The sequence below is a fragment of the Agelaius phoeniceus genome, chromosome 1, assembly GCF_051311805.1.
Source record: "Agelaius phoeniceus isolate bAgePho1 chromosome 1, bAgePho1.hap1, whole genome shotgun sequence".
NCBI classification, from domain to species: Eukaryota; Metazoa; Chordata; class Aves; order Passeriformes; family Icteridae; genus Agelaius; species Agelaius phoeniceus.
The window spans coordinates 101044204-101068079 of NC_135265.1; the positions used below are offsets into that span (position 1 = coordinate 101044204).

The 23876-nt window shown below is 37.7% G+C and overlaps 1 protein-coding gene across 5 annotated transcripts in view; it reads left to right on the top strand.

Annotated features, from left to right (window-relative positions):
- The window catches only part of SPIRE1 (spire type actin nucleation factor 1), a 126016-nt gene that overhangs the window by 1688 nt on the left and 100452 nt on the right, over window positions 1-23876 (top strand). For all 5 annotated transcript variants that reach the window (XM_054644600.2, XM_077183971.1, XM_077183961.1 and 2 more), the window contains exon 2: window positions 10824-10858. In XM_054644600.2, the coding sequence (XP_054500575.2) occupies window positions 10824-10858 (35 nt within the window). The remainder of the gene's footprint in view (window positions 1-10823; window positions 10859-23876) is intronic.

Below are 23876 nucleotides of genomic sequence, written 5' to 3' on the forward strand. Positions count from 1 at the left end.
TAATGAGTCTAATAATGACTTCCATTTAAATGTGATCTGGTGTGCTTTTAAAATTGTTTTAAAACCCAGGTCTTTGTAATGTTAATTAAATGCCAGACCAGCACCCAGAAATTCCAGGAAAATGCTCTCCTGACCAAAGGCATCTGCATGTCACAAGCACATTGAAGAGTTTTGTGTTGCATGTCGTGTGCTGCTTTTGCTTACAGTCTTTTGAGATGACATCAAGACTTTTTCTTTTCTCTTTCCTATTGCAGAAAATGCATTAGTTTACTATCTATTTCTTTCTTTTGTGGCTTTTTTTTTCTTGCTTTTGGTGGATTTACCCTATTTCCTCTTACACAATATCATTACTGGCTGTAGGAGAGTGTTGAATATACTTGGATATAAAGTTCAGGCCCCTCACTGATATCCAGCATGTTTATTTTATGCTAAAGCTTTACTGTGAAAATGTTTTAGTCAACATGTGCTAACCTATGTATGCTGATACCACATCTAAATTTTTGGATGGATGAGATTATTTTAAATATTCCAGCCCGTCTATTTTTATTTTTTCACCTTATTAGTGTATGTATTATTTTGTATAACACCACATGTGTGTGCTTATATCTTGAGAATCTTAAGAGAGTGTGTCTATGTACCTAAACAAAGATAACCAGTCTGTGAAGACCTGCCAGGAAAGCAGGAGGCGGGAGCTATCCCAGGGAGAGTACCCCCTCCAGTGCCTATAATAGAAAAGGGGAGGCAGGGATTTTTCTGCCAGCTGTCCATTCCTAAAGCATCCTTGGTGAACTCGCTTTTCCATCAGCTGCAGGCCGGTAGGTGCCTGGATTTGAAAAGAGGCAGGATTCCTCCTGGGGTCCTCTCCCTGCCCCCGGCTTTTCTCATCTTCCTAACTTTGAACAGATTTGGAAACAGAGGCCACTCAGCCTCTAAGCTTTCACAAGGGATTTTTTGTGTTCTTTGGTTTGTGAAACCTGGAGCAGGTTTTCACTGGAAATTGTTATATATGTGATGCATCGAATGTTGGAAGTTCATTATACTGAATATTGAGGAGCTGACAGAAGGCTTGCTTGTCGTTGGTATCTTTTGATCTCTTCCTATTATTTTCCTTATTGCTCACTGCATTCTCTTTACATGATGATTAATGTGCTTCCTCAGCCAGTTACAGCTTGAGCCTCTGGAATAGATGTTTGTTTGTAGACTCCTGTGTTCTCTTTGCACCGGTGAAAGCTTAGGAAGAACCAGTGCTCTGGCTCTATGGCCTGGGGAGCAGCACAACACAACAGGCCCTGAAGCAGTATGGTCACAGTAATTTTACTTTCAAGATACAAATTAAAGTTCTCTTAGAAAGAAGTACTGATTATGCAGAAACTGATGGTATTTTTCCAAAGCAGTTTCTTGTGAAACAGTTTACCAGTTCGTGCTCAATACTTGAAATTCCAAGTAACAGTACATAGAAATTGAAGGCAAATGTCCTTGAGATAGGAAAGAGATGAGTTTCGCTGATAGTGGGGCAGAAAATGCCCTTTGAATTGAATCACATCCTTAAATAAAACCAAACTGATTTTCAGGTCTTTCCAGTTTTATCTATGTGATCTATTAATATTTCATTATCTTAAAAAAATACAAGGTTTTGGTTAAAAAGAAGTAAAAAGATGGAGGATGAAAATGCTGCCCAATTATTCCTATTAATGTCACCATTGATATCACCTGAATCCCTGACAAGAGGAGGATCAGGAAGGATTCCTGCCTTTGTATTGCAGACAATTTAGATTTAAATGCCTGTGTCAGGAGGTTTGTTAGAGCAATAGGGGTTCTGCAGGTTAATGCTCTGAGTTGTAAAGCTGTTTTGTTCCAGCAATACATAAAAAACGTATAGGTGTAGGTTGGTGCATAGGTTTGGATAATTCACAGGAACAAATATTGTCTGTTAGTTTCCATTTTAGTAAACAACAGAATCCTGTGTGGGCAAATAAAGGAATCCCTGAAGAATGGTGTCTTTGGGTAGTGAACATTCGGGCTTTGTCCAGGACTGTGGCAAACGAACGATGTGATCAGTCACGCCTGTCAGTGGGGCTCGGGCAACGTCAGGAGCAAACGCAGTCATGTCACAGTTTGCTCTAGAGATGCACATGAAGCCATGTTTTTACAGAGCAATATGAACCTTTTTGCTTTTCCAGGACCAAAGTAGGAAAGAAAGAAAGATTTTGCATGAATATGCAAAATAAACACAGTGGTTGTCTTAGTGACATCTAAATGCCACAGAAGTGTGGGTTGCTTCAAAATACCCATGGTGGAATTGGAGATGCAGTGTAGAATTTATTTTGACTAATGAGTGCTTTAGCAGTCATTGTAACTTGTAATTTATATGAAAAGAGCTAAGGGTGGCATCCAGTAAAGTGCCAGATGCAATAAAAAAATAACTTCTGAATGAGCTAAAATGTTTGAGCTAAACGTTTGGGAGAGTTGGGGTAAACTCCTCCAAGCTCTCTTCTTGCAGAACCACATTTACACATGTTTTTATAAACCTGAAGCAATAATGAAATGATAGATAGAGGAGCAGAAAACCCACACAAGAGCTGGCAGTTGACACCATGCCCAGGATCTGGGGGCACCGGGATACTGTAGGGTGCCAGAGGCTGTTTCATTGGGGCTGTGCCATTGCTGCAAGCTGGATAAGGAGCTCTTGCTTTTCAGCACGGAGGCTGTGCCACCTCCTTACCAAAGGTGGGAAACAGAACAGTTTTGGGGGTAAGTGGGTTTGGTAAAATGAGGGGTTTCCCTGCATGTTTTGTAAGTGCCACATCCCTGGCTTAGCAAAGGTGGCCACTGACTTTGGGCATTGCACTGAGCTCCTGAAGAGGAGCAGGCCATGGGGATCTTGGAAGGTGGCAAAGAAGGATACTTTGAACACCAGGTTGGGCTCACTTCCAGCTGTTGGCTGTTCAGGGCTGGCATAATTGTGGCTCTTCTTGGCCTTCATTTCCCTCCCAAGACCCTGAGCTGTGGGTAGTGTCAGTGGCCCTTCTTTTGCCTCGTCCTCCAGCCCTAAGAGAGAAAACACACAGGGAAATTACTGCTGGTCTTACCAGAAGCGAGTACTATGCAGATTTTTGTCTTGGAAATCTGCCAGCTGTTCAGCAGGAGGGCATAATGCATGGAGTATTCTGGCTTTGCATCAAAAAGATCACAGAGAAGTTGACTGCATGGTGGCTTTCATGGGACTTGGAGGGCTCAGGGTGAGACATGCTGGAGAAGAATAGTTTATGTTGTCTTGGCAGTTTTAATGACTTCCATGTCCCTCTTACATCCTTGTGTGCCCAGGTTTTGGAAAGCAAGAATAGAGAAACAGGATGAATAAATGCAATTCAACTTGTGTGCATGAAGATGTTCTTATCTGTCAGTCTCTGGTAGCTAACTGAAGAAAATGCATGATTTTTAGTGGAAAATGAGCATACTACCATTTTTCTTCTAATTTTGTTGACCCTTCTTAAAGATGATGGGTGGAAGTAGCCTTTCTTGATGTTGAAGTTTTGAAAGAGGTGTTGCTATGAATAGTGCTAAACAAATAATACCTTTAGGATGATGACTTAATTATGTTTGGAATTCAAATCTAATTCAAGGATATTCAGAAACATCTGCATTTAAGAATAGTAAGGCTTGATGTATTGAGCCTCACTTTCTTGTGTGAGAGTTTTAAGATAGATGCCTATATAGGTATTTTAATATTGGATGTCAAGTAGGAAGAAAATACTACTAGACAGCCGAGAGGAGCCTCAGTGAGTTGATACTTTTATCTCTTCTTGCTCTACTGATCTGTGGAAGAGAGAAAGCTCAGGCCTTATTTATGCCAGGCTTTCTGTCATCAGTGTGGTTCCCAGTACGTAAGCATGAACTGGAAGGCTTCCAGTCATGGCTCATATGGATGCATCCCATGCACTGGGGGTTATGTGGGCTCTTTGTGAATATCAGCAGATGCTGGGCATCCTATTGTAGGCAGTTCTGGTAGTGAAGACAAAATAAGCAAAGAAAAGATCTCAGCATAACAAAATAATGTATTTGGTTAAAAAAAATGCATATTTCAAATGTCTGCACAAAAGAAATGGAAGGAAATTGCCAACAGGGATAAGTGACCTTGTTTGCCTATATTTGTATGGAGAAATACTGAAGATGGTAAGTATGCAGTGAACGAATGAACTCTGATTTGGTGTTGTCTGAAAACCGCATTTACTCCGAAGGAAAACATTGAAATTTGAACTTAGAAAGAAGAACTTTGAGGAATTGTGGGCCCCTGGTATTAATAATGACTTAAAGTAAATGATAAGACTTTAACAGAGATTTTCTTGTCTAATTCAGTAAAAATGTTGCTTTAGGAAGGAAAATGGAATTTTAGCTGTTGTTGTTAGCAGCAGTTGAAGAGAAGAGTGAAAAATGAGACATCTGCCATGATGTTGTGGAGAGTTAATATCATGTCCCTGTGGGGCATTGCTGGAGAAAGAACAAAGATGCTTTTTTTTTGGGGGGGTGGGGGTGGGGGTGGGGGTTGGAATAGTTGATGGATAATAGGGGTTTGGAGTAGGTGATGGAGTCCAGCTTTAGGGCTGGCTGAGGTGATAGTTTACCCCACAGTGCCCAGTGAGAGGTGATGGGTGGGACTGGGGGAGCACAGAGCTTTGAAAAGGAAGACAGTAGCAGTGTTTGATGTGACAGAGGGGAGGAGAGAAAGAGAGAGAGCCTTGAACAGGGTGATTCAGAGCAGGACATGATCAGAGTTACAGCGCAAATGACCTGCACAGCAGCAGAGCTGTGGATGAGCCTTACCCAAGCCTGACTGTGTTTGCCAAGTGTGCAGTAGGAATGTTGCAGGTAACAAGAGGATTAAAGGTATGTAACATCCTGCATCCATGTTGGCAATGAACATGAAAGTGGAGAAGCTTTTTCATAATATCTGTTAAAAAGAAACTGAGGAGTGTTTGCTCTTTGTTTCTGAATTAGTTTATCACATTACAGCATCAGATCAAATAAGGAGACAATATTGTTTTATTCCTGATAAAACCTTAAAACAGCTTGCATGACACATGCAACTATGATTGCATTACTGTATTTTATTACTGTGCACTTTAAGAGGAACAAAAGGAGATGAGTCACTTTGTATAGTGCTAAGACATAGCTGAGGTAGAGAAGAATTAAGAGAACTCCTTTTTCATTTACTTGAGAGAGTTTATTAACAGCTGGTGACAGTTCTTAACAGATCCAATAGTGCTGACTTATCAGTTTAGAAAAGCTGTAACCTGCTTGAAGCTCTGGATCCATCAAAAGTGATGGGAGAAACTGCTCATGACTTGAATGGAGTCACAGTTCTGCCAGGAGCACACATATGTATTGAATGAGCAGGCAGTTGAGTGGCTCTGGGAAAAATTAAAATGTGATCAGAGTAACAGAAATTTTAAACAATAAAAATCAAGACCCGTGAACTCTGTGAATTCACACTGTTTTTGGAAAGAGTTGATACCTGTACAGGCCTGAGGAGAATGAGTGCAGTATCTGTATTTATTTAAGCATCTACAGAAGAGATTGGTGTCCAGCAGTACTTGGAGATGCAGAACTACCACAGTATTTATCTGAGAGTAACAAAAATTGATGTGATCCCAAGGAAAACTTACAGGTTTGCTGAAGAGAGCAAGCAGTGGAACACACAAAAATCCTATGTTGATCAGAGCCTTGTGCAGAATATAAGTGAGACAAGACAATGACCATGTAATTATATCTTAGGAAGTAGCGCTAAGGTAGCATGGATTTGTTAATTTGCAATTTAAAATATTTTTATTACAAAATGTAGCAGGGTATTAATACAGAAGACCTCTTAGTCATTACCTTTACTTAGTGCAATAGACAAAAAATGCTTGTGACTGTTCAAAATTAGGAGTAACTTCCATGAAGTGTTGAATGGAGGAAAAAGAAGGCATGAAAAAAGATTGGCACAGGGGAGGAAAGTCCTGATTGCTGTGGGTCTAGAAACATCTCTAAGAATTTTCCTTGTATTCTCTTAACATTTTTACAGTTTTCTCTTTCCTTTCCTAAGCAGAAAAATGAGGCCTATAATTACTAAGTCATCAGCTGTAGTCTGATACAGAAATCATGAGTCATAGCCAAAAAGCCACAAGCTCTAAAGTGTCATCCCATTTCCTGTTGCCTTCTAATTACAGTTTGAAGGAAGGATATGTTGATCCTCAAAGCCTAAGTATTTTTCTTAAAAACTTGGGTCTCTGTGCTTCCTGCTCAGGGGGGGTCTCTACCTCTCCTAATCCAGTCTGCTTCCTTCCACTTCCTCATGTTCTTGCTCTTTTTGACCTTCTTCCCTGCATCCTGACGTGTCTTGCTCCTAGATATCCTTTGCCTATATTTGTCTTTCTATTTTTCACTTTTTTTTCCCATTTCTTTTTATCGTACAAGTTTTCACTGTCTGTCCTCAGCCTGGCTCATTTCTCCTACATCAGTGTTTTCCACTCCCTTAATTTAATTAGAAATCCCATTCTTTGCATATTTATCTCTTTTCCTTCTGTGGCATGATTGCCTTTGCTTTCTTCTTTCATTCCCTTTTATTGGTGCTCATCTTGACTCTTGTATTGATGAACTTGTTACTTTTGGCAACTAATCTGACCAGTTTCAGATTAGTTACCAAATCTCCAGTTTTTGGTAATTGCAAAGTTACCAAAACTCCACTTTCTGGATGTTTAAATGTGAGTCTGAACTTTTTTTTATTTTTTTACTTGAGGAAGCCTCATTCTCTTAAGGGCAAAAAGAAAAGCTCACTACTGTAGCTACGGTGCCTCTTGAAGATGTAAAAGCTAGAAAGTAAATACAAATTCCGTTTATTGTTAATTTGAGGAGTGTGACTAAAGAGTGTTCAACTCAAGGAACTTGAGTTAGTGACTCTCATGTCCTTCTTGCTCCCTTTCCCAGGTTAGCCCTTATGTTCTTTCTTCATATACTTCTTCCACTGTCCTCCAGTAAATACAGGCAGTGTCTGTCATTCCTGAGGGCAACTTGAGTTCTGTTGTTGTAGCAACAGCTGCTTGATTTCACTCCAAACCTGCAGAATTGGGCTGTGACATTTAATTATAATGTTAATCTTTAACACAAAATGAGTTTCAGGTTTGTTGCCAATATGTGCATCAGCCACAATGTTGCCAGAAAAATCAGTGATTATCATTCAATTCTGGAAGAAGCTGTCTTGAAGGAACTGCCTGTGGATGTGAGCAGAGGAGTCTGAGACACCAGAAGAAGGCTAGGGAGATGCTCTGAGCTGCAGGGCTCTTAAACCAGCTGGTTATAGCCAAAATGGTGCCTCTGTGTGATTGTGGTGTCATATCATTAAAGTCAACTCAGTAGCTTGGTTTTTCTTCAGATAGAGGAGTGCAGATGAGTTGGCACATCCCACAAGCTGTCCTACAAATACCCTGGGTCAGTCCATCCTAACATGCTGAGTTGTCTGTGTTGCTTTTAAAACTCAGTCTTAAATGTGTTCTTCTTACCATTGGTAGGAGTCCAGGGAGCTGCTGCCTGAAGGGATGAGGCAGTCTTCCCTGGTGCTTGAGGAAAGTTTGTCATGACTCCTCTTGCTGAGGGTTTGACAGAAGAATACTTTTCAAATAGAAATTTTGAAGAACAAAAAATGAGTGTGAAGGTTTGGGGTTTCTTTGTAATTTTCTTTTTTCTGTCAAATGTGTCTCTCTGAAGACTTTTTTTAGAAATACAGGAAACCTCCAATGTAAGTCACTTTCCTTCTTTAAAAAACTCTTTCGTTTTTTCATTTCAACAAACTGAGAGTGAAAAATGATCTAATTTTCCAAACCATAGTTTGTTTATAAACTGCAGTTGACAGTTAAAGTTGTGCTGTTTACTAGTAATGAATGCATTAGCTTTTATTTGAAAACTGTCATGGAAAATTACTGTTGAATATTTTTTGGCAGTAAGAGTGGTAAAAATGCTGCACAGATGAATATCTAGTTGAATGGTTCTGAAGTCTGGAAAAGTCTTCATTTATGTTAAGAATCAGCAGCTGCAATAGTTTTTTAAGGCTTCACCTGTTTACCAGAGAAGCATTTCATCATGCTTGCAGACAGAGACTGTTCTATGACTTATGGGGAATTTTTTCTTCTGCAGTGCTAATCAAGGGAGTGTGACCTCTAGGCTTCATTTATGAATTACTGCTTTTTCAGTCATGTCAGCTGAAGAGAGAAGAAATTTCTACTCCCAGCCACTCTAGATAAAGCCAGTATAAATAAATTGTCTTGCCATATGAAAGCAAATTCATTTCAGTCTTGATAGATGCATGTGTGTGCATCAACAGTATTGTTAATGATCTCTGCAGAAATGTAGTAAATTCCCAATGGAGAGAGTCCACAAGTGACTGTGAACAGCTTTGGGAAATCTGCTAAGTGTATAGCTGGTCTCAGGGTACAAAAGCACATGGAATGGTTAATAATTACCATAATGCAGTGTATATTAAAATGTTGTAAGTCAGTCACTTGCACCAGCTAGGATACTGTCTGGTGCATGAAAGACTTGTTATTCCCCAGCACATGCCCTCAGGACAATACTGTTGGGGTTTAAAATACTGGTATAAATAGAAATAAATAGTTGAGTTTAACAATAAAAAAAGCACTCCAGAGTTTGAGTGCTTTTCCTTGAGGAACAGCTTTCATGGAGGTTTATCAAAGGATCTGCAAGATAAGCTTCTTGTTGTTACTTTCAGAAATTCAAATTTTGTCTTTCTTGTTTTGGTCCAGGCTGATTTATTTTTCTGTGCTTCAGGACTTGTTTGGGACTTCTGCTAAAAGGATGTTCATAGGATCTCAGCTCTGCTGTGAGGTGCAGCAATGAGTGCTTGGTGCTACTCAGAGGATCTATGGACAGCTTGGCTCCTGTTCTCTTAGACCATAGGAGATGCAAGTCTGAATATTTTAAACTATCAGTGATTGCAAACATTGGTGGCCTAGTGTATAGGTTTAAAATTAGTACTTTTTAATGAACAAGTAATTTTTTTTTTAAGTAATGTCTTTTTAAAGACAGCATGTGCTTTTTTTTCTTCCCCGGTCTTGACTACATTTCTCTGAATTAATCTTGTATCATAAAGATATATTGTTTTGGTCACCTGTCATTTGACTTCACAAAAGTAGCCCCTAATAAATCTGCTAATAATCCTAGGAGTTAAAAAACATTCAGCAAATCTCCCCTGTTTATAGTTTGTAACAATCACATGAATGTTACCATTTTAAACACCAAAAAATTTATTATGTGGATCTGAAAGTGAGTGAACCAGAGGTACCAGTCCTTTTGAAAAGATAATATGGGATGCAAAAGCCTTTTAAAGTCACTCTTTGCTCTTGAAGTCAGACACCAGCACTAAGCATTAGCTTGCTTTGGCAACAGTTCAAAAGGAAAATAAACAACTTTCACTCTGTTGGGTGGGTGTTCTCTATTAATCCAGGATGTGTTTAACCTTTAGTTTCAAAGGGAAGGTGACCAGTTCTGTATGAAAAATGAGGTTTTTCTGTGCAGGTGACTCTTCCCAGAGCTGCGTGTTTTGCATGCCGTTCACATTTGTCATATGAAGTCAGTGGGATCACTCCTCTGTGCAAGCATTGTGCCAGCCAGTTGGTTGAGCTTCCTTGGGCTTGTCAGCCAGTCTGATGAAATAGTCCTTCCAGTTATGGGTACAAATCACAGGCTTTTCCAAACTACTGCACTAAATCCTTCCTAATCATCACCTCAACATCTGCTCTTAGAATACACATGCACAGTCAAGCAAATGCATCCTGTTCTGGTTTTTGAGTACATGAGATCTCAGTATTCTGTCATGTGTTCTGTAGGCTCTATGCTATTGGGTCCAAAGCTGCAAATTCTAAACCAGCTGTGTGAATGCAATGAAGCTGAAAAGCTAAGACAAAAAATGTAACATTTTATATCCATATGTTTTGAAATTAAAGTTTTGGGTAGATCCCCTTTCAAATGGATGGATTTCTGTGGAAAAATTAAATTCCTTGAATAATTTTTTTCCAGCAGGAAATCATCCTGTCAGGATTCCTTGACCCTACTTTGATAAGGATTATTAATACAAAATTATAAACTTGCTGCTTTTAGTGACATGATTCTTTCCTAATGCACTGTATTGAAATTTCATTCTTTTTGCTAAGCTGTCAAGCCACTTTGGTATAAAACTATTTTGTGTCTCAGAAAACCGAGATTTCAATTTAATGAAACATTTCAGAAACCTTATTTTTCTTTATTATGCAAATTCCTAAGTGATGTTTCGGAACTCAGAGGAAATGCAAAAATTGACAATTGGGATTTACAAAAATAGTATAGTAATGTTTTAACTTTGTTTGAACTTCATATATCTGTTGAACTCTTTGAAATCCCAGAAGTATCAGATGAAACAGTGGCTTTTCCCTAGTTTATGAATTAATGCTGCTTATTTTCTTGAAATAACTATTTGCTACTGCTTAATTTAAGCCAACATGTTTTCATGTTCCCTCCATGGCTAAACATCAATCATATGATTTAAATAATAAAGCCAGGCATTAAAGACACATCTTTTTAAAAGCCAGTATTGTAAAGGATCCAAAGAAAAATCTTACAGGGTAGGGCCTTCTTGTTGTTAATACCAGGATGCATAAATAATAAAAACATTATTAAAATGTGTGATTCAGGTAAGACAAGGAATATTTGGCAATTACTCGAAAAAGAGAAGTGACTCAAGTTTTTAGTTTTGTTCTTCCATTGTCTCTTTATCTGAAAACTTTTTTTTTCTCTTACAGATAAATCAGGCCGTTTACACTGCACAGAAATGGAGGTAAGAGAAGTATTTTGTGTTCTCTCTTAGTGGTGATTTAGCTCAGCTCTTTCTCATTGACTTATAGCGTAGATGTAGTATGCTTACAGTGTGGAGTGTTCTGACTTATAGCGTAGATGTAGTATGCTTACAGTGTGGAGTGTTCATTGCAAAGTTGTAATGTTTATTGTATTTATGACTTTCACTGGCAGCTGATAAGTGTGTCTTAACATGGGATATTTAGTCTCATGTTCAAAAATACAAGAAAAAAAGGCTATGTGGTTTTTCAAAACCAAGATTAAAGATTTGTGATGCAGCCAATGTAATCTCATTTGATATTAATCTCTTAAAAACATATGTGTATTTTAAAGAATATTTAATGTAGGTAATTTCTGTTGGATAAATTATTCTATTATACTTTGGAAAGGACTAATTGGTCATGGAATAAATACTTAGTGTTTATGGAATGGCTTGGTGATTTTTCACAACCTGAGAATTTTGGTAGAAGCAGAGAATACAAGTGATCTCAGGGTTGCTTGTTCATTTAAAGCATCCTGATTTCAGATACTTTTGTTATGACCTTTAATTTATCACTCGGCAATGTTTTGGGGTCCAAGAAATATCGTTGTATGTCTTGCTGGGGTAACAACAGAAACACAAATCCACTTAAATCTGCTTGATTTATATCTTGACTGTTATTTAATTCTGTATATTTGTTACTAAACTGTGATTAGTGTTGTAATTGTTTTATATGTCAGATTCATAGATTTAATCCAGGACTGAATGCAAAACTAAGTAGAACATCTAGTTGATCAAGATGTGGACTCATAGTCTAATTTTTATTATCATAAATAATAAGAGTAAATAATACAATCTACTCAAATAAACTTTTCCAGCAATAAATACAATTTCTGTGTCCTTTGCAGGGCAGCCTTTTCTCACTGCCTTTGAACTTTCTTTGAAATGTAAAACTGAGTTTTCACTGCAACTGTTCCATCCATACCTCAGGCTGAGCCTGGAGATGGGACAAGCAGTGGAGCATCTTTAATTGGCAGCCTGTCAGCATTCTCATCAATAATATATGTGAAGATGACAAAGTACTGTTACCAAGTGGTTTATTCATAGGTAAACTGTGCAGGATGATGGCTGGCTATAATGAAAAAATGAAAGACCAGATAATTCAACTACAGATGGTAAAATGCTAAGGCTATCCAGTTGTTTTCAAGTATTATTAATAATAATAAAACCAGAAATGTTCTTCCTGCAGGATACAGCGTAAGGAGTAATTCATAACAGAGAGAAGTACAGAAATTGGAAGTAGACATGTTTTATTGCTTTGTGTGGTTTGGTTTAAACAAATACATCCTGCATTTGTTTCAGGATTTACAAAATCTCAGTTCACAAATCTAGTGCCTTATTTACAAATTATAGTCTAGTGTGTCGAATGCTTTACATAGTAAATATGTTTACAATTTTGCTTTGTGTTTTTTAAAAGGAAGATAATCAAAGCCCTAATATTAAAAATACAGATAATATACCACTGTTAAAATGTTTTTCACAAAACATTAAGTCCTTCATTTTGGGAAGGTAGAAGTGTTACTGCTTCAAATGGAAATGTCTACTAAGAGTCAGTTCAATATGCTATATTCAATCTTCCATGGGAAAAGAGTTTTCTAATTTTGATCTTCTAAAAGTGTATTTGTTGATAGTTGAAAAGCAGATTGGAGCTTCCCATGAGACAGAGGCTTCACTTTAGAATGTCTCTAATAAGCAGCACTGTGACCATTATCATATTGACTCTTCTCTTTATCTTTGTCATCCTGAAGGAGGCTGTGAAGGAGTCAGTAACTTTTTTCTCCTCCAAAATTCCTTTGGGGTTGCAGCATTAGACTTGAAGTTGATGATGTTTGTGTTTTTTAGAACTAGGAATTCAGCAGAGACAGCTCATCTCTCTTTTTTTTGATTCCTGTGGCCTAAATGAACTACTACATACTAGGATATGTGGGAAACTTCTTAAAATCTTAACGAATGACAATCATAACCATTTTTTGTTACAAAACATAAACTAACCAGAATTGGGACACCTTTTATTTCAAGCCAGCAATATGAATGGTGTGTCAAGTTCAGAGTCCAGGTGCCATAGCCATAACAGGAGGATGGGAGTAAGGAATAAGGTGACCTTGTTTAATCTGCACCTGCCTATAACTCTGTTATGTACATAATGATAGCGCTCCTTAGTCATCTCAGCCGAGGTGGTGAAATTATATAAAATATGCCAGCCTCATTTGTAAATATTTAGTGCTCACATAGAAAGTATTCTGTGAATGTGAAGTGATTCATATGTAGGAGGGTTTAATTGCCATCTATTTGAAAAGACCCACCTAAGTGAGCACAGGCCTGTTGTGTGTGATTAATGCAGTTAACCAGGACGTGCGCTAACGTAGAGACACACGCAACCTCTCATGCTGTTTAAGGGTCAGAAGGGAATTAAATAGCCTGTCCCAAACAATGGTGAATAAATTACTCAACACCATTCAGTCCAAGTCAAATCACAGAAGGAATCAATTGTAGAAGTGTTTTGTGGAGACTGTGCGCTGTCTATGCAAATTCTATTCATGAGCTCTCGGTATCACTATTAAAAATCTTAATATATGTTGAAAATCACAATTCTTGTCTATGGAGCTAATTTTTTTTAACCTTTTCATTGGAAACTTGAAGCACTGACTGTATTTTAGATAATAATTCAGGGGAATAAATATACAGCTTATGAGAATACAGTGTTCACTGTCATACAAATGAGAATATACCTGTTAGTTCAGTGTATTGATGCAAATAAAATTAATCACCTGTCTCATGCAGATGAAAATGAGAACAGGTATTTAATAGCACAGAATGTTAGGATTTCAAAAGAGGTGTCATAATTTTGCATTAAAATGCCACACCTGTATTAAAGTGTGTTGCCTGCTCACAATTCAAGCAGTGTAAAATGTGTATTTAGCATATGGTAATATCTAGGGTTTGTATTTTTATCCTTGTTGAATGTAAACAAAAGTAACATTCTGATTGAAGAGTAATTGCTGCAGCAAACAATCCTTGTCATGCACAGTAATAGTCACTTTGTTCTCCCTCCTGAGCATTAACCTTATGGTGACAAGGGAGAAGAAATATCACTGCACAGAGGTCAGGCAAAAATGTTTGAGAATAATTTCTTTTAGTAAAATATGAATGCATGTGACTACCATCAAAATAAGTTTTCATTATGTACTGAAAAAATAAATTTCTCTGTGGAAGCTTGGTTACAAATCTGGTAATTCTATGAAAGCTTTTGATTCCTTGTGCTTTTAAGAGGAAAATTAACAAGAGCTCTGAATTACCTTCTAGAAACCAAAGCAGAATCATGCATCTTTTCTTGCAAGCATTAATTTGTGCTTGAGCATTATGTGGCAATTCTGATAAGTGAAGCACTCATCCCTTGCTGATGGAATTATCTCACAGAGAAGCTGCACTCTAGCCTTTGAGGGACCTGTTATTTTAGATACCTGAAAGTCCATTATGTTTGTTCATTGATGTGGGGGTTCTCTGGCAATCAGTCTGACCTCCAGATTTTTCTGAAATACTCCATAGTTGCAGAGAAGCAGCTTAACAGACAATTAAATAGCAAATGCACAAAAAAATAGAGTTTAGGTTTTGACCTTTGGTGTTTTGTAATGAGCTGCTTTTTCAAGAGGAGCTTTGCCTTTTTGTAATTTGTATAAGTTTCTAGCACATCAGGAGGAGATTTATCTTGGAGAAAAATGGATTTCTGATTTTTACTTGTTATAAGCTCGACACATTGCCTTTTTCATTCAGCGGTTTCATTGGGAATACACAACAAATATTGGGCTGGAGAACTAATAATGTATTTGACTAAGCTGATTTAGTGATAGTCAAATCCTGCCATCTGTCCAGAGTTCTCGAGGAGAATTTGGCTGTTCCTTGTAAAGGCTTTGTAATTTTGCAGTATATGATGTGCCTTTATTAATCTACACGCCCTGAAGTCACACAGGATTTATGATGAAATCTCCATTCCAGAGATACCACTGATAAACCTTTCAATCAACTGGGGAAGAGTCCAGAGGCAGTTTCAGCCTTTGGTCTTCTGACAGTTTCAGATAATGGCTGGTGGAAAACTAGGTCTTACAGTAACCTGGGCCTTTCCAGGGAACATTTTGCCTGCAAAAAAACACAAATAATAAAGCATAGAGCATGAAGTTAAGTAGTGTTGGTGTTTATTTGATATTTTTGAGGTTTTCTTGATTTTGGGGATTTTTTTTCTGTGTTTTTTTGGGCTTTTGGTAACTACAGAATTCCCTTTTTTTTTTCTTGGGGTGAGATGGAAAAGTCTGCAGCTATAGAATATATGGATCTGAAAGAGGGCTCAGAGTTTTGGAAGAGTAAGATAATTTTTACAGAACCCTTTCTATATAAATTTTATTAAATTGTGCTTGTGAAGATACCCATCTAATCAGAAGCATGCTAGCATACCTATGGCAGCAATCATATGTAGTCATTGATAGCTATCATATCAATTCGCTTTAAGGTGCTATTTTTTGAGTAAAGTAGCTGGTGGATGTATTTGCCTGTCTGTTCAGACCAAGAGATTAATTTGATTGCTCATTCAAACTGGAAGAAAAAATTGAGCTTTAGATGTTTGCATACTGACAATTTAATAGCCCTTTGTGTTGTCCTTCTTTGTTGTTCTGTATAATAAAAGACAAGTTTAGAGTATCTGTATGAAATTACAATGCTGTCTCATACCTTTTTTTTCTGCTAAATCTCTTGAAGCCTTCTGAGATTATATAACATTTTCTTATGAACTCTGCTACTTATGGATTTTCTGTTAGAGATGCTGTGTTTTCCTACCTCTTTGCTAATTTCCAGAAAGTTAATAGTCAAAGCACAATAACATAAGGAGCATTCTGTGGATGAATAAAAGAGGATAATAGTGTGGTTGCATGGTGAGAGTTCTTTGTTATTGCTTGAAGGACTTTGCCTAGGGCAGTGCTGAAACTGAGGTAAAATACACCCTGGACTTCAGTAAGTTTCAGTGATAAGTTTGACCTGATAGCTTTAGCTTTTGGATCTTCAGGGGACAAACTCCAACTCAACCCCTATTCCTGAATGTCTCTATTCACTCAGAAGTTCAACACCCACAATACAACAAGTGCAGGAGATACACAGGTGCTGAGAATAAACTATGTAAAGCAAAGGTTAAATGACAGATGAAAAGCATATAAATCAGTTCAGTCTCTGAAGATTTCCTGTTGTTTGCAGTTCTTCTTTCCCTGCACCACTTCAGTCCACACAGTGCTTACTTGCAGAGATGAATTTAGGAATACTGAATAGGTTCAGTTTGGTATTTGATATTTTAAAAGCCAAGGAAAATGAGTCTTTAGCGAATTTTCAGGGTTTTTTTCAGATGAGCAAGGAGCACTTGAGTGGGCCAGTTAAGTATATTAACATAATATTGCATTCATTTTCTGCTGCATTTTTTCTTCCATATTCTACTTTTGATGTTGTAGGACATGAGTAACCTCCTTTGACTGAAGTAGAGATTCATGATGTTTCATTAAGAATTCTGGATTTTTTTTGTTTTTGTAAAATGTTACCATTTTAATCTTAAGGGAGAAAGTTGTTCAAATAGACCTTTTGTGTCTGTGTGTTTCTAACTGATGTCTAATTTTTTTACATTTCTGTGTGACTGGGTTTAGAGGCTCTCTAATATAAAGTTCCTTGAAAATCTAAGCAGCATTATTTCAACAATAACCTGCATTACTGGCCATGGCTAATTTTAACATAGCTAAGATAGCCTAATTGCTTGTTAATCAGTTTTGAATTTGCTCAGTGGTCAAAGAAGACAGGAACTCAAAGGAGCTAAACACTTTATTTCACTTCAGCAGTTCAGTTACCAGGCACCAGTTTCCCAATTTAAAAGCAAATGTTCTTTTAAATTTAGGCATTAAGAATATGAGCTAAGGATTGAAAGACAGTTGTTTTCAAAATGTGAAGAGATTTAAAGTGAGAAAAATAGTTGTTCATGAATAAGGTCAATTCAGAGTGCTTCCAGCTGCTTTGTTAAATACACCTGTGCTCTTCTTTCAAGTGATAACTTATTAACATTGAGTAAGTCTAACATTCCTTCTTTGAAAGCACTTAGAAATATCGATCTAGTTCATCTAAACAATTCTTGTATGAAGTAGATAATGTTTTAACATTTAAATTCTTGTTAGTCACTTCATACTTCACATGTATCAGACCCCTAGCAATTTATACTTGGGAAAATAACAAATCCTTATGAAAGGCTTTTTTTAAAATGCAGCTTTAGCTGACCTAATGCAGATGAACATGTGGAATTTTAAATGAACAAATAGACGGTGCTGTTAATCTTTATTTGGTCTTCAATCTCTCTTGCTGCCTTCTGTTATTTTGTCTCTCTCTGATATGCATTTTCAGAAGGTCAATAACAGAAGAGGTCATGGTGGTTGCTTCAGAAATTCCCCTTAACACTGTCTTCAAGCATTCAAATACCATAAGGCTTATTCTTGCATGCAGTGAGATCAGCAGAAAACAATCTGTTGAAAGTAACATGGGGGGTTTTTTTATTAGTTTCTAGGTTTTAGTTCATACATACCCAAATAACTAATTTTTTTTTCTTTGCACTTCTATGACGAAATGTTTTTTTCCACAGGAACATTTATCATGTAGCTTTTTATTGAAATCTCTTGACCTGAGAAGTTGAGGTATTGAACAAAGCAAGATTTGCAGTGGAGTCGTGAGAGTGTGCAGCACTGCATGCTTTCTTTGGCACAGAGGATCCTGACTTGGTCTTGGGGCTCACTGAGGCAAAAGGGGGTTTTGTTAGTTTTGTACTTTCTTTTGTTTGACTCGACACAGTGCAATTCATTTGAGCTTTTGTTCCAGAGTGAACTTTAGAGAAACTGGTAAGTTTCTGTGCTCCCCATGACCTACCAGTGTGAACATTTTCATCTTAAGCTGTTTGATTTTGTCTGCCAGTTACATGTCCGTAATGTCAATCATGGGAAGACAAAGCAAGCTCCAAGATTTCTTCTTAATAGCATGAAGGAAAGAAAGATGTTCCATGCTGAACTGTTGGATTAGCCTTTAGTGTTGCTGTGAGCTGTAGGAGGTGAAACAAAATACTTTTATTTACCAAAAGGAAATGCAGAGGGTAAATTAAACACACAGATAAAATTAGACTAAATTCTAAATGTGTATTTCATCACGTCCCTTTCTTCTATTAACCAATGGCAATTATGAAGCACCTGTAATGCTTTTAGTACTTCACCCTCAGCAAGAAGTAAAGGTTAAATAATTAACTAGGACAAGGCAAGCTGTTCACACTTATTAGGTTTACTCCTGCTTCATTTAAGAAAGTAGAGGTACTCTGTTAAATTGACAAGTGTTTCTCTTCCACCTGTTAGACTCTAAGCCTGAAACATCCTTGTCCAAGTCTCAAGTCACTGTTTCTCATCTGTATTGTACCTTTACTTCCAAGTGTCCCTCTCCTGCTTTCTTCCAAAATCTTTTATAGTTCATTCATTAACTTCCATTTTTTCTGTTTCTCCTTAACCAAAAAGTTAATCATCTGCTTTTCCAGGTGTGTGTTACTGCCTCTGCACAATATTTTATGATTCTCAGTGTTGCTGAGATGACTCTCTGCTCCAAATGTGTGCTTTCACAGATCTCTGCTCTTCTGCTTGTTTCTTCTGTTGGTCCTACTGGATGATGTGCTGCTATCTGAATTCATTATTTTTCTGCTGTGTATTTTTCATTGTGTCTTTATCTTCCTCTGTTATCTGGACCAATGACACTGGCGTTATCTTCGACTCGCAACCTTTCCTTTCCTCCAGATGCTTGCCAAATCCTTAATTGCTGTCTGCTAAAAGCACCCCTCTCTTCTCTGTTGCCAAGCAGGCTTTGTGTTTTTTTGTATTGGGTTGTCTTGGCTAATGCAAACTGCCTGCCACCTACTCCTTTCTGAGCAATGATGGGAATTATTTCTTCAAAGTTTTTTGAAAGACTCTCCTCTGGCTGCCTTGTGGTTTTGGGATTGCCATATGTTGCTTTTTGCTTCACCTGTGACCTACACATTCAGGCTATCTTCTTTCTGCTCTTGTAGATCTGAAGCAAACACTCACTGCATAGTAAACAAGTTGCTCCATCTGGTCTGTTTGTTAGGAAGATGTGCCATGCGTTGTTTGCTTTGAAGGGAAGCTCTTACAAATGCTTCAGGGAACACAGATGAGAAAAACATGCATGTATCCTTCGACTGCATATTTCAAACTCCTTCACTAGTTGGTGATTGTGAATCAACACTGATTTTTGAATATACTTTGTAGCATCTCAAATTACCTTGTTTTTCTGAGCATTTTGCCTGTCCTCGAATATTTGAGTATCTCATCTATATTCTCAGAGTGAAAGCTCCATGCAATTCCTAAGTCTTCCTGAAATGTTTCATGTCACTGGGCATGGAGAAAATAAATATGGTTGAAACTGCATGAAAGCAGTCAAGTAATTTTGGTCTCTGGTCCTTGGCCACCTTTTTACCTTGTAATCTTCCAAAGAGCTGTTCTTTATAATTTTGTATGCTTGGTGTTGGAGTTAATTTTAAGTCTACAACTAGTAAGGCATGTAGAAAAATGGTTATTTTCCCTTTTCTTCTTTCTTTTTTTATCTGTCTGTACAGTGAGAGAAATAATGCCCTTAATGAACTTTGTTGGCCAGAATAATAACATCCAGCATTACTTTATCATAATAGTTTTAGATTTCATGGACCAACTGATGTAATCAAGGGCATTTGATTTTATTTAATACACAAATTTATTGTTATAGTGAATTTTTCTTCAAAATTCTGCCAGTTTCAAAATTTTGTGAGCTGTCATTTTGATCTGATAGAGAGAGCTAGTGCTGAACCTGACTTTATGCAGAGTCTGGTGCTTCCATTTCATGGCTAAAGGGCATTTGAACAGTAACACAGCATGTTTATGGAGAATCAGCTGCATAGCTATGCCTGTAACATTTAAACCATTGGCGCTGGGAAAATGTGTTGGAATACTATTTGTTTTTCATGCTTTGGATTCATTGCTGGATGAGAAATAAAAAGTTAATCTGAAAAACATATGTAAGGATTTTTATATGAGACAAAGGAAGAAAAACATCCCGTTGTGATGGGGAGAGTTTTGCCACTTATTTAGAGCAAATTATAGCAAAATTATTTTTCAATTTCAAGTACCTCATTCTCTTATAGAAGGAAAATGTTTGTTTAAAAGTTAAGATCTCTTATCTCTGGGCTCCTAGCTTTTTGGAGTGTTGCCTGGCTGCAGCTCTCAGATCCTTCAGTTGATTTCTATGTCTTGTTATGCTTGTTATATACACAGATGTAGTAGCAGACTTCACAGTTTAAAACCTAGACCAGGAGTAAACGAGTGCATGATGAACTTTTGGTTGTATGAGTTGCCCCAGTGACTTAATCATATGGACACTAAAGCAGACTAGATTAATATTTTGGTGTGAGAAAATGAACATTCTCATTTAAGAGAAAGAAAACTGAATTTTGAAGACATCAGGCATATTGCCTGGTGTGACATTTGGACTACGTGGTGGAGCCAGCATAGAATCTAGATTGTTTAAGCCTTAATCACAAACCCCAAGATCATCCTTCAGATTAAAGAAACTACCCAAAATAACAAGCCCATTACTTTACTGCCAAGAAATTACTAATTCCCTGGAGAGTCATTTCATCAAGATAACTAGGAATTTACTTTCAGGCTAGGCTATTCTTTATTTCTTATGTCAACTTCTTAAATACTTTGAAATTCTATAGAAGTAGTAGCCTATTCTCTTTAAAAATAGATTTCTTATCTTTCAGGTTTATTCATGTAGATGTTGCCATCCTAATACAACATCAGACTTTACTTTCTATTGTTCCTTTTCTGAAAATAGATAAACTTTGTTCCTACTCAGAAGAAAGGCTTACCTCTAAATTTCTTGTATACACTTCAGTCAGAGAAAGCATTTCAAAAGAGATATAGAATGTTTAGAAAATATAAAAATGAACAGTTTCATAGAAGGAAAAAAGCAAACTTGGGGAATTTGAAGTAGGAGTCATATTTAAGTGTGAATAAAGGGAAATGATTCCAGTAATAAAGGATAGAAGCATCAAGAGCTAATACAAAATAAGGAAACTTCTTTTCTGCAGTGTTTGGAAAGGCAGTGAAATAAATGAGGCCTATTGTCATTTAAATGTGGATTAAATAATATTTGGCTTTGCTGTGCGGTATTACTGTAATAGTGATTAGTAGGACAATGAACTTGAACAAAATATTCTGTTAGAAGTGAGCAAGCTTGGGGTCCTGAAAAGAGAATTTCATTTCACAAAATCTGCTTGAGAGGACTAGTATAATTTTTTTCTTGCACTTGTATCATGAGCAAAGATACAATCATTAAATCTAGCCTGAAGCTCACTGTGAATTTATAGTGTAAAACAGCATGTTTGTGTTGTTCTAGCATTTGAAATGTCATATGGAAACACAAAGTGTCAGACTAATAACATTCCATGCATTTTCCTGTCAGTGGCTTGTCCTTTTGTTTTTGGAAAAGATGGCTTGTATGGAGATCTTGTTTCTTCAATCTTATGTCTGCGTGACTATCTAGATAAATGGATTTTAGCAGACAGTGGGCACTGCAGCAGATACACATATACAGTGCTTTGCATTTCCTGGCATGGAAATTGGACATGGATCATCAGACAACTGCATTTATATTTTTGTTGTGTGGTTGTTTACCACTGATTGAATTTGTATGACACTGGGGTTTTTGTTTAACATGGCCTATTACAGGTTTTATAAAGTGACAGTGAAAGCAAGTTTTCAAAAAGCTTTCTGAATAGAAGATAGAAAAGTGTTGGTTGCTGTGCTTTTCCCCTGTTTAATGGCTGCAGGAGCAAAGATCTAGTTAAGATCTTGCTAATGTCTTTTAAGGAGCATGCCCGTCCCTCTCAGTCACCCAGTACAACAGGAACTATATATTACTTTTTTATGATTCATTCTGTTGAAATTATCTTGACTCACTTCTACTCTTTTACATCCCTTTCTCCCTTAAAATAATTATTTTCTAATTACTTTGCTTGTCACCTCTTAGTGCCAGATCTCTCTAGTTCCTCCATGAATGAGGATCTCAGTCTGCCCCTTTTTGTTTTGCTTTTTTAAAAAAAAATTATTTTAAATTGCTGCAGTCTGCCTCCAGAGAACAGACTCCTCAAAGCATTCTTCTTGTCATCCACCCACACATGGAGTATCTCTGCTGCTCCAGAGAGTTCCTAAGTGTAGAGCTGTCAGTGGATTCAAATCCCACAATCAGAGGAAGCAAAGCCCACATCTGCAGAATCCTTCCTTGTAAAGGAGATGGGTGGCTGTTAAACCATCTTGGCCCTGTTTGTGTTCCAGACTAATTCCATTGTTTTAACCCAGTTCTGCCATGGCCCCAGGGGCTGCAAATGGCAGCAGCGCTGAGCATCGTAGTGCAGGATTTCATCTGCAGATCTTATGAGGGTATCCTGAGCTAAAAAACCCTGAGCAAAATAATCTGATATGAATGGATACAGCAAACAGTTGTCCTCAGCCACAAATTCTGCTAAATTCTGTTTGTCCTAAATCTCGCAGGTGCTGCCATTGCACCTTCTGACAACACCTACAGCTGCAGAGAGTCAGGATTCTGAATGTACAGCTGACTCTTACAGGCGCTGTATCTCCCTTTCCACCTTGGGCCTGTCACTTTTCTTGGCCTCTGACCTCCAGCACTCTCGTGGGCACTGTGTCCTCTTGACACTGAAGTAAGGGAAAAACTCCTGCTGCCACAGTCCATTTTAGAGATGTAACTACTGCACTAAGTCTCTGATTTCCACAGCTTCTTCTAATACAGTGGCTGACTTAAGAAGGTCTTGCAGAATTTCTAGGGTCAAGAAAAACAGGCATTGTCCTTTTCCAGCCTGCAGAGAATACTCCTAGGTCATAAGATTCTAAACAATCTGATTCTTGTATCATGAGACTGAACGATGCAGCATCTTACTGATGCAATATTCACTTGTGTTTCTTTCAATGAAGTTGGTTTTCCTGTCAATCACAATGTTATTTATGAGAAGACATTGAAGACATATGAAGACATATGACAACTGTTCCTATACAGATAATGTGTTTTTCTTGTGGATAACTTGCTCTGAAGCTGAAAAATTATCTTTTAACATTCATGGGTCTGAGCCCTTCATATTATCTCTCAGATTTTTTTTCTCCACTGTGGAGTGAGTAACTGTGGGGTTTGCCTATCCCTACTCAAGTCCTTTTGACATGGCTAATGTGTTGTGCCAAGACAGATTCTATTAGCTGTGGTTGTGTTGGCATTGCTGATTGCCATTTATTTCATGAGCCTTAGCTGCATTAGAGTTGATGCTGGGAAGGTTTCCAGCACTGACTTCTTCAGCTTGGGCACCAGGATCTCTGCAGTTTCATCAGCTCTGGTATTGCTGATGACTCTGGCAGCAGTGGGGTTTGCCTGGGGCTCTGCAGGGCTCTGGTCCTTGCATGCATGAAGGCCTCCGCATTTTAATGCCTGTGTATTGTTTGTGAGTCAGGGCTTGAAATCAGCCAAAGCCACAATGTTATGGAATCACAGAATAATATATTTAGAAGGGCCATTTGAAGTGACCTCTGGTCATCTGGGATGGATGACCAACATGCTGAGGACAATACCAACTTGAAGTTAAATGTGGTTGATAAGGACCTTGCCTAGCTGCATTCAGGGTTGGACATCCCACAACCTCTTCAGGAAATCTGCTCCTCTTTCACCACCCTCCTTGTGGAGAACACATATGCAGACTGCCACCCACCCAAACATAGAAAAACAACTTCTTAGTGGTGGCTGTAGTTACTTGAAAATATAATTCATGGGTATGAATACATTCTTTCTGTCTTGTCTTTAATCTACC